Source organism: Salvelinus alpinus, chromosome 32 (genome assembly GCF_045679555.1).
Source record: "Salvelinus alpinus chromosome 32, SLU_Salpinus.1, whole genome shotgun sequence".
Classification (NCBI taxonomy): Eukaryota; Metazoa; Chordata; class Actinopteri; order Salmoniformes; family Salmonidae; genus Salvelinus; species Salvelinus alpinus.
Window position 1 is genome coordinate 14,967,995 of NC_092117.1, and position 9,886 is coordinate 14,977,880.

At 43.2% G+C, this 9,886-nt stretch overlaps 1 protein-coding gene across 1 annotated transcript in view; it reads left to right on the forward strand.

Moving 5' to 3' along the window:
* Window positions 1-4,558, forward strand: part of LOC139562206 (neurotrypsin-like) — a 29,222-nt gene extending 24,664 nt beyond the window's left edge. The window contains exons 11-14 of the mRNA XM_071379671.1: window positions 136-414; window positions 1,051-1,173; window positions 1,529-1,809; window positions 1,987-4,558. Coding sequence (XP_071235772.1) covers window positions 136-414; window positions 1,051-1,173; window positions 1,529-1,809; window positions 1,987-2,306 — 1,003 coding nt within the window. The 3' untranslated portion in view covers window positions 2,307-4,558. The remainder of the gene's footprint in view (window positions 1-135; window positions 415-1,050; window positions 1,174-1,528; window positions 1,810-1,986) is intronic.
* Window positions 4,559-9,886: the final 5,328 nt, after the last annotated feature.

The following is a 9,886-nucleotide window of genomic DNA, read 5'->3' on the forward strand; positions in this document are numbered from 1 at the left end:
ATTCTCTCTCTCATGTTTGCCATTGTATCATATATCCTTTCTACTTCATATCTCACTGCCAAGTATGTGGTTTCCTTTAACTGCCAGGGCCACTTTGGAATATTAAGATTCACCTTCCCTGTGTCTCTTCTTCAGTGGGGTGTCCAAGGCTCGCTCCATGGCCTATTTTGGAGAGGGCCAGGGCCTTATCCACCTGGACAATGTTAGGTGCACAGGGGCTGAGACGTCCCTGGGGGAGTGTCCGGCCGAGGGAGAAGATGCCCATGACTGCCGGCATAGTGAGGATGCAGGGGTCATCTGTGACTACGTACCCGAACCGGTGGGGGACGGCGCCATAATAACGCAGACCTGTGGCATGAGGCCAAACACACAGCGACGCAGGAGGAGGATTATTGGTGGAGACAAGTCAATCAGGTACGCTGGTGGAAAAAGTACCCAAATTGTCATACTTGAGTAAAAGTAAAGATACCTTAATAACTCAAGTAAAAGTGAGTCACCCAGTAAAATACTACTTGAGTTAAATTTTAAAAAACATTTGGTTTTAAATATACTAAAGTATCAAAAGTAAATGTAATTGCTTAAATATACTTAAATATCAAAAGTAAAAGTATAAATCGTTTCAAATTCATTATATTAAGCAAATCAGACGGCACTATTTTCATGGTTTTTTACATTTACGGATAGCCAGGGCCACACAGAGCCAGTAGGGATGATCAGGGATGTTCTCTTGATAAGTGTGTGAATTGGACCATGTTCCTATCCTGCTAAACATTCAAAATGTAACGAGTACTTTTGGGTGTCAGGGAAAATTTATGTAGTAAAAAGTACATTATTTTCTTTAGGAATGTAGTGGAGTAAAAGTTGAAGTAGTCAAAAATATAAATAGTAAAGTACAGTACACACACACACACACACAAACAGATTCTCAGCGGTTCTATTACCGTATGACTGCATAGATATATGCAAACACATACACAAGTCAAATCATAACATCAAATCAACCATGATCTATTTCTGCTAATGTTCTCTCTCCTCCCCTGGGTGTGGTAGGGGGGACTGGCCTTGGCAGGTGTCTCTGTGGCTCAAGTCCCAGTCCAAAGGGAACCACCCACTGTGTGGAGCCACGCTCATCAACTCCTGCTGGGTCCTGACTGCTGCACACTGCTTCAAGAGGTGGGCCACAAAGACATCTAGTGCCCAATGATGGAATTGCAGTGACCACATTATATAAAATTACAAGTGTAGCATACAGTAATGTAGTAATGTAGCATAAACATATGTACATTTGATCAAATACTTGATCTATGTCAATCATTTTATCAAATATTATTAATAAGAGATTGATGTCATGCCACTTATAAGTGATACTTGTATTTGAGTCACTGCCTTGATCATTTCAATTCAAATGTGTTTTTCTTGGCAGGAGATAATCAAGTCTTCTTTTCAGCTTGGCTTAACCTCCTCAGACCTTAATTCCCTCTCTGACCTTTTCTTTTTTTCCTCGCTCTGTTCTCTCCCTCTCTCCTAGGTTTGGCAGGGACTCATCTCGCTACGTGCTGCGACTGGGTGACTACCACACGGAGGAGAGGGATGACTTTGAGCGCAGCCTGTCCCCAGAGCTCATCGTCATCCACAGGAAGTACCACAGCCAGGGCTCGGAGTATGATATCGCCCTACTCAGGCTGAAGGGCACCGAGGGCAACTGTGTGGCCTTCAACCCTCATACCAACTCAGCCTGCCTCCCTGCGCCTGGCAACAAGTGGGGCAAGAGGCCTGCCGCCTGTGTCATCACAGGGTGGGGCATCACAGGTACTGACCATGAGCCTCTCTGTTACGGAGAGTTCCCTGTGTGTTTACATTGGAATCAGCCATTTGATCTGTTCTTTGCTCAATATTTATATGACAGAACATTTCCATTTATTTTGGCCACCTCACTCTTATCTCTCTGTTCATCACTCACTTTCTCATTCTCTCTCTCTTTCTCAGACTCGGAGTACTCCCGTACTCTGCTGCAGGCCTGGGTTCCCCTGCTGCCCTCCTGGAAGTGTAAGAAGCGATACGGCGAGCGCTACACCAGCCGCATGCTGTGTGCGGGCAGCCTGTCGGACCGTCGGCGCGTGGACAGTTGCCAGGGTGACAGTGGTGGTCCCCTAGTATGTCAGGGGGAGGGTGGGCGCTGGGTGCTGACGGGGATCATTTCCTGGGGTCATGGCTGTGGTGACCCCTCCTTCCCCGGGGTGTACACGCGGGTCAGCAGGTTCCTGCGCTGGATTGACCAGGTCACCAACAACCCACCGAAAATCTGATGCTGCCACCGTGCCATTGGACAGCCAGTGTTATCACATGAATTTGGGGTTGAGGGGGAGGTGGGGGGATTAAAGGAGCAGTGACCTGTTAGAGAGGGTTACCACACCCTGGTATCTGCTCCTGGTCTCACCCACATCCAGCAGAGTGCTTTTAAGTCCCTTTTTTCGCCTACACTTGGAGAAGCCTGTAAATGGCATTGTGCATTCTTGATTTTGTGGAATTAACACTTTGACGAGAGCATTTAATGCACCAGAAAGCCAGACTGCATAGGTGAATGACATTGCACTATAATGCATGCCATACTATCACCCTGCAACACCTGTGAATGGCCAATTAATGGTGCCATTGGGAGTAAGTCTAGTCAGGAGCGTTAGGTGGAATATCTTTAAGGTGCAAGATTGTATATGTAAAGTACATACAGACATGTGGCTTTTAAATGAATATGGTTTCATGAACATTCCAGTTGTTCATGCATTTTTACTTATGCCTACACTAATGTGCTCCACTCTTGATTGAAACAATTGGTCAAATTAGTCAGTGTACAGATCGCTGGTTTAGACCATAGGAGAGGCATGAGTGGGCCTTTACGAGGCTCTGTACATGTGGCAATGATGACATGGCTACTCACAATGGCTTAAATGAGGTCCTGCCTGTTTGCCTGCCTACCCACAGTATCTATCTGTCTACCACTTTATCTTAGAAGCTGCACATCCCTACTATCAATGTTATGTGAAGCCAGATGTGTGTGTGTGTGTGTGTGTGTGTGTGTGTGTGTGTGTGTGTGTGTGTGTGTGTGTGTGTGTGTGTGTGCGCGTGCGTGAGAGTGGGTGTGGGTGTGTGTGTGTGAGAGAACGTTTGTGTGTGAGTGTGTGTGTGCGTGTGTGCACTGTCAATTAATTGTTCATACAGCATCTCAATTCAGGCCTTAGACCATATCTTTGTGTTTTTGTCTCAAGTTGCAGTGCAATTGCCAAATGATCAATGCAATCTTCTCATCATTCTTATAATTTATTGACACACATTAACACATCGTACAGACTTACAAAGCCTACACAGTGCTGGCGTAGCATTTGTTCCATGTTTTACCTGGTCACATTCCACTCTGCTACTGAATAGATGTCTAGAAATGTAACCACACATGCTTAATACCCCTAAGCTTCATGTGGTAATTACTAATGCAAAATTCTAAACTATCTGGCTGTTTAGAAGACCCTTTGGTTTAGTACTCTAATCTATCCCGATAGTAAATAGATCTAACTACTACCTAATACCACCTGTACACTTGATGGAATGTTCTTTTACAATTTAACATTCAAACGTTATTTTGTTTTATGGGGCTTTCAGTCACATGACTGCATGTTTTCGATTGTCACTGAACAGTACAACTAATTATTTTGTGATATAATGTTTTTAATGACATCTGTGATTTGTTTTTGCACATGCACACAGGATTTTGACACATAATAAAGTTCCTTTCTATACTTCCTTTAGAATTCTGAAATGCTAATCTGTACATGATGAAAATGAGTTACACAAACATGATGCGGTTCATTTGGATGCCAATTTTGTTAGCTTAAAATGATGAAATATACACTGAGTATACTAAACATTAGGACCCCCCCCCCCCCCAATGCTTCCCACAGTCAAGTTGGCTGGATGTCCTTTGGGTGGTGGACCATTCTTAATACACACGGGAAACTGTTGAATGTGAAAGACCCAGCAGCATTGCCGTTCTTGACACAAACCGGTGCTCCTGGCACCTATTACCATACCCTGTTCAAAGACACTTAAATATTTTGTCTAGCACATTCACCCTTGAATGGCATACATACACAATCCATGTCTCAATTGTTTCAAGACTTAAAAATCCTTCTTTAACCTGTCTCCTTCCCTTCATCTACACTGATTGAAGTGGATTTAACAAGTGAATTCAATAAGGGATCACAGCTTTCACCTGAATTCACCTGGTAAATCCATGTCGTGGAAAGAAAGTGTTCTTAATGTTTTGTATATTCAGTGTATATGCAATATTTCAAATGGACTGCTAGAAAAGTTATTGGTGAGTGGAGTGGAAAATTCCCTTTTCTAATGTGCCATCATCGAAAATAAATATTAGACAGTATGCCAAAGTAAAAGCAGTAAATCTTCAGACTCATATCTTGCAAGTACTCTGTATATAATACCTTGAATGTGAATGTGAATGTACTGTATAATGTGTTTTTGAGAGGTGTCATTAAATATCTGCATCACACTTGTGTTTCATAACTATTATGTGGCAGGGGGCTACAAGGAATATCACTCATCCTGCTCAGTATTAGAGCTCTAATGACATGTCTTATTCCTCATGATATTTTCCTATAGCCTAATTTTCCTTGAAGGCACCTTGGGTATTGGAGTTTTCAGCACATGGAAGATTATGTTATTATTTCAGTAGGATTATGATGGGAGATTGAATTGCACCTTGAAACCCTCTCATTTACTTCACTCCGAGTGTTTCAAGATCACGGTCAGAAAATTGTGCTGCATAAACACTTATTTTGTTTTACAGTATGTCAGTGGTGTGTTTGCAGTGTTTATAGAACAAACTATAATTAATTGGAATGTGAACAAGATTGGTATTGTTGGTGCTTAACTGCTACACATTCACAATTGGTGTACACTGTTGCAATACTACCTGCACAAGAGTAATCATTGTTGTTGACAAAGGAAACTTTTATAAACTAAACTGGCACTCTGGCTCTAATCCCTGGAGGCAAAGCCTGTCGGGGAGCAGGCCCATTGAGCATCTGAAGTTACTTGCTATGTGCCTGAAGTATGTCAGAAATAAAGACAGACTGCAGAAAGGGAATCCAGGCTGGGTCTTCCTAAAATCCTACTAGGCTTGCTCTGTGAATGTTAGAGCAGCTCCTTTTGAAACTATTCTCTCATTCCTGTGTGTATATTCAGACTGCTGGCAACTTCTTTGGCCTTGGATTAGCTTCCTCTTTTCCATTAGGCAGCTTTTGATTACTGTGGCAGATACTTTAAGGAGGAAAAACACTGATAGGCTACACTGAGAGGATAAAAAACTGACATCAAAACACTTATATTTTATATTGAATTGCTTAAGAGACATCAAAACGGGCCAATTTATCAAATAGAGGTCATGGTCATTGTCACCACTCTCACATCATAATGTACTGTAAACCATGTTTACCACTTCGCACACACTTCTCAACCGACTATTAGATTATTAATTTAATGGTATTATAATTGTTGAATTATTTTGGGTGGCTATGATATGCATGAAACAATAGCTTGAGTAAGCAAAGGAACAACATGGACATTCTCTATTGCATAACATGCTTTGAGCATAAAAGGTTGTCAAAACCAATTAGGCCATGAATGCAGACAAAAAAACGTGTTGTTCAGAGGGAAATTATTGACTACTCTGAAAGCTGAGCGATAGTTAGGATAGAATTGTGAGAAGGGTCAACTTTGATGGTCCGGTGCCTATGCCCCTATCTGTACGGCCAGATGAGAGCTTGACTCCAGTGAATACGAGGCAGAAGTTAAAATCAGCTGATAGAGGTGACAGTCTTGCTGGAAGAAACTGATACACTGATTGTAAAGGAGGTGGATTTTATGCCGTTTATTGCGTGATAGAAATTGGACATAATTGTATGTGCGGCTGAAAAGTGTCTGGGTCTGGAATTAATAGCAGAAGCATTGCAGAGAATACTGATTGAAGATATTCCCTCCCGGCCACTGAGACTGTGAAAGGATGTGATTTGGACTGTGACTGAAGGCGTACAATGTTTTTTTAAATGTTTTTATTTTTGCAGTTTGTGTAATGTTTTCCCCCAACATCCTTTCCTGCAATGGACCTTTTTCCCCAGTTTACTACCATACAGTAGGTGGCGGCATGCACCTCTAACGTTTGCGGACCACCATAATACCATAGAAGAAGAAGAAGAAGATTAAGAAGACGGCCTTGCTGAATCCTAGGAGAGCAGAAAAGCCAACTGAGCCACTAAAGTTGGTGGAACTTTGGGAGAAATGGTGGAAGTGGATGTCGAGTTGGAATCAAGCAGCCTGTCGAGAGAAGTTTGTGAAGATGGATGTCCTGAATGGACAACAGTAGTGTCTGAAATTGGAGTGGAGGATAACAAATAGTTTTTTGTTGGGATGCATTTGTTCAGTTAAGGATGCAGATGTGGGAGACCCATTTGAGGTGTCGAAAATGTTGAAGTAGGTCTATGCTCTAAGAAAAGTGGAGTTTATCAGAGTGGCCAGGAATGGTCTTATTCTGATTAATTGTATTTCTGAAGAGCAGAGGAAGATTGCAGTGGGCCTCAAAAGAATCCAGACAGCAGAAGTATCCTGCTTTGAACTTCAGAGCAGAGCGCCCGTCAAAGGAGTCATCTCAGGGGTGGCGACGGATGTTCAGGTTGAATACCTGAAGAGAATTCCTGCTGTGGTTGGTGCCCGGGGTCGAGACGCTAGGTGAATGGAGAAAATGTTTAAAGTTGGTCCGGTTGATTTTTGATAAAGAGCACCTACCTACACATGTGAAGCTTGCTTATGTAGGGAATGCTGTAAGGGCCAAATTCAGACTTAGGAAATGTTGGCCTATGTCTTTCCTACACACACCTTTCCTATACAGTTGAATCCAAGATGGCGTAGCAGTCGGACGTGTGTTTGTCTTGTCCCGTCTTGTCCCGCGTAAATAGTCCTCGTATTTTTCGTATGCATTTCGTATATATTTTAATTTCACTTTCCATCTAGGAACTGAATATACATTCCTGCAACCCGCCTCACCCAATGTGGTACGGATCTGCTAATTTCTTTTATACTTTAGAACCGTAACCCCAATCAGAAGCTAGCCAGATAACTAGCTACTAGCTAGTAGTCAGTTAGCCACTGCTGCGGTCTTCACCCTTAACTCGGACACCAGCCAGCTTCAGCTCGGGCCAATACCTGCCAGTCTGCAAGCGCGATATCAACCCAGAGCATATAGGACTGCTTTTTCTCTACCACATCACCGGATTTTTTTCTACTTCATCACCGGATTTCAGCCGCAGGCTCTGGACATTTGCACCTTGATTTCGCAGCTAGCTAGCTGCAAACCGTGTGACTATTGGCTTACGTCGATCCCGGAGCAAACTTAAATTATTCCGGAGCTAGCCAGCTGAGGAGTTCCATCAGCCATTCCTGGGCTACAGTCACCTATCCGGACCCGTTTTATATACAGTGGGGAGAACAAGTATTTGATACACTGCCGATATTGCAGGTTTTCCTACTTACAAAGCATGTAGAGGTCTGTAATTTTTATCATATGTACACTTCAACTGTGAGAGACGGAATCTAAAACAAAAATCCAGAAAATCACATTGTATGATTTTTAAGTAATTAATTTGCATTTTATTGCATGACATAAGTATTTGATACATCAGAAAAGCAGAACTTAATATTTGGTACAGAAACCTTTGTTTGCAATTACAGAGATCATACGTTTCCTGTAGTTCTTGACCAGGTTTGCACACACTGCAGCAGGGATTTTGGCCCACTCCTCCATACAAACCTTTTCCAGATCCTTCAGGTTTCGGGTCTGTCGCTGGGCAATACGGACTTTCAGCTCCCTCCAAAGATTTTCTATTGGGTTCAGGTCTGGAGACTGGCTAGGCCACTCCAGGACCTTGAGATGCTTCTTACGGAGCCACTCCTTAGTTGCCCTGGCTGTGTGTTTCGGGTCGTTGTCATGCTGGAAGACCCAGCCACGACCCATCTTCAATGCTCTTACTGAGGGAAGGAGGTTGTTGGCCAAGATCTCGCGATACATGGCCCCATCCATCCTCCCCTCAATACGGTGCAGTCGTCCTGTCCCCTTTGCAGAAAAGCATCCCCAAAGAATGATGTTTCCACCTCCATGCTTCACGGTTGGGATGGTGATCTTGGGGTTGTACTCATCCTTCTTCTTCCTCCAAACACGGCGAGTGGAGTTTAGACCAAAAAGCTCTATTTTTGTCTCAACAGACCACATGACCTTCTCCCATTCCTCCTCTGGATCATCCAGATGGTCATTGGCAAACTTCAGACGGGCCTGGACATGCGCTGGCTTGAGCAGGGGGACCTTGCGTGCGCTGCAGGATTTTAATCCATGACGGCGTAGTGTGTTACTAATGGTTTTCTTTGAGACTGTGGTCCCAGCTCTCTTCAGGTCATTGACCAGGTCCTGCCGTGTAGTTCTGGCTGATCCCTCACCTTCCTCATGATCATTGATGCCCCACGAGGTGAGATCTTGCATGGAGCCCCAGACCGAGGGTGATTGACCATCATCTTGAACTTCTTCCATTTTCTAATAATTGCGCCAACAGTTGTTGCCTTCTCACCAAGCTGCTTGCCTATTGTCCTGTAGCCCATCCCAGCCTTGTGCAGGTCTACAATTTAACCCTGATATCCTTACACAGCTCTCTGGTCTTGGCCATTGTGGAGAGGTTGGAGTCTGTTTGATTGAGGTTGTGGACAGGTGTCTTTTATACAGGTAACGAGTTCAAACAGGTGCAGTTAATACAGGTAATGAGTGGAGAACAGGAGGGCTTCTTAAAGAAAAACGAACAGGTCTGTGAGAGCCGGAATTCTTACTGGTTGGTAGGTGATCAAATACTTATGTCATGCAATAAAATGCAAATTAATTACTTAAAAATCATATTTTCTGGATTTTTGTTTTAGATTCCGTCTCTCACAGTTGAAGTGTACCTATGATAAAAATTACAGACCTCTACATGCTTTGTAAGTAGGAAAACCTGCAATATCGGCAGTGTATCAAATACTTGTTCTCCCCACTGTATATATATATATTTTTTTTGTTGCTGCAGATACGGAGCCCCACCGGGCCTTCACGACTGACTGCCGACGTTATCTGCCCGAGGGAGTTATCCAACTGGCACCTCCGTCGCGACGTTACCTGAACGCTCATCTGGGGCCCGCTAATCGTTAGCTGTCTTATCGGCTGCTATCTGAATAAGTATATCGGACAATTTTTTTCTTGGGTCACTATATCTATTTTGCCAATTGGATTGATCCCCTCTTCCACACGGAACCCCATTAATCTACCGACGGAAACGCACGAGGTGTCTAAAAAAAACACAAAAAAAGAAGAAAAAAAAATAAATAAAAGAGGAAAAATAATTAAATTTTAAATTTAAAATATATAAATAAATAGACCTCCATCCTATGCTATCTTGCTACCGATAGCCATCTACCCGGCCAGCTGTCTGGATCGCCGTGACCCCAACCAACCTCTACTCACTGGACCCTTATTGATCACTCGATTAAGCATGCCTCTCCTTAATGTAAATATGCCTTGTCTATTGCTGTTCTGGTTAGTGTTTACTGGCTTATTTCACTGTAAAGCCTCTAGCCCTGCTCACTATACCATATCCAAACTTTCAGTTCCACCACCCACATATGCGATGACATCACCTGGTTTCAATGATGTTTCTAGAGACAATATCTCTCTCATCATCACTCAATACCTAGGTTTACCTCCACTGTATTCACATCCTACCATACCTTTGTCTGTACATTATTCCTTGAA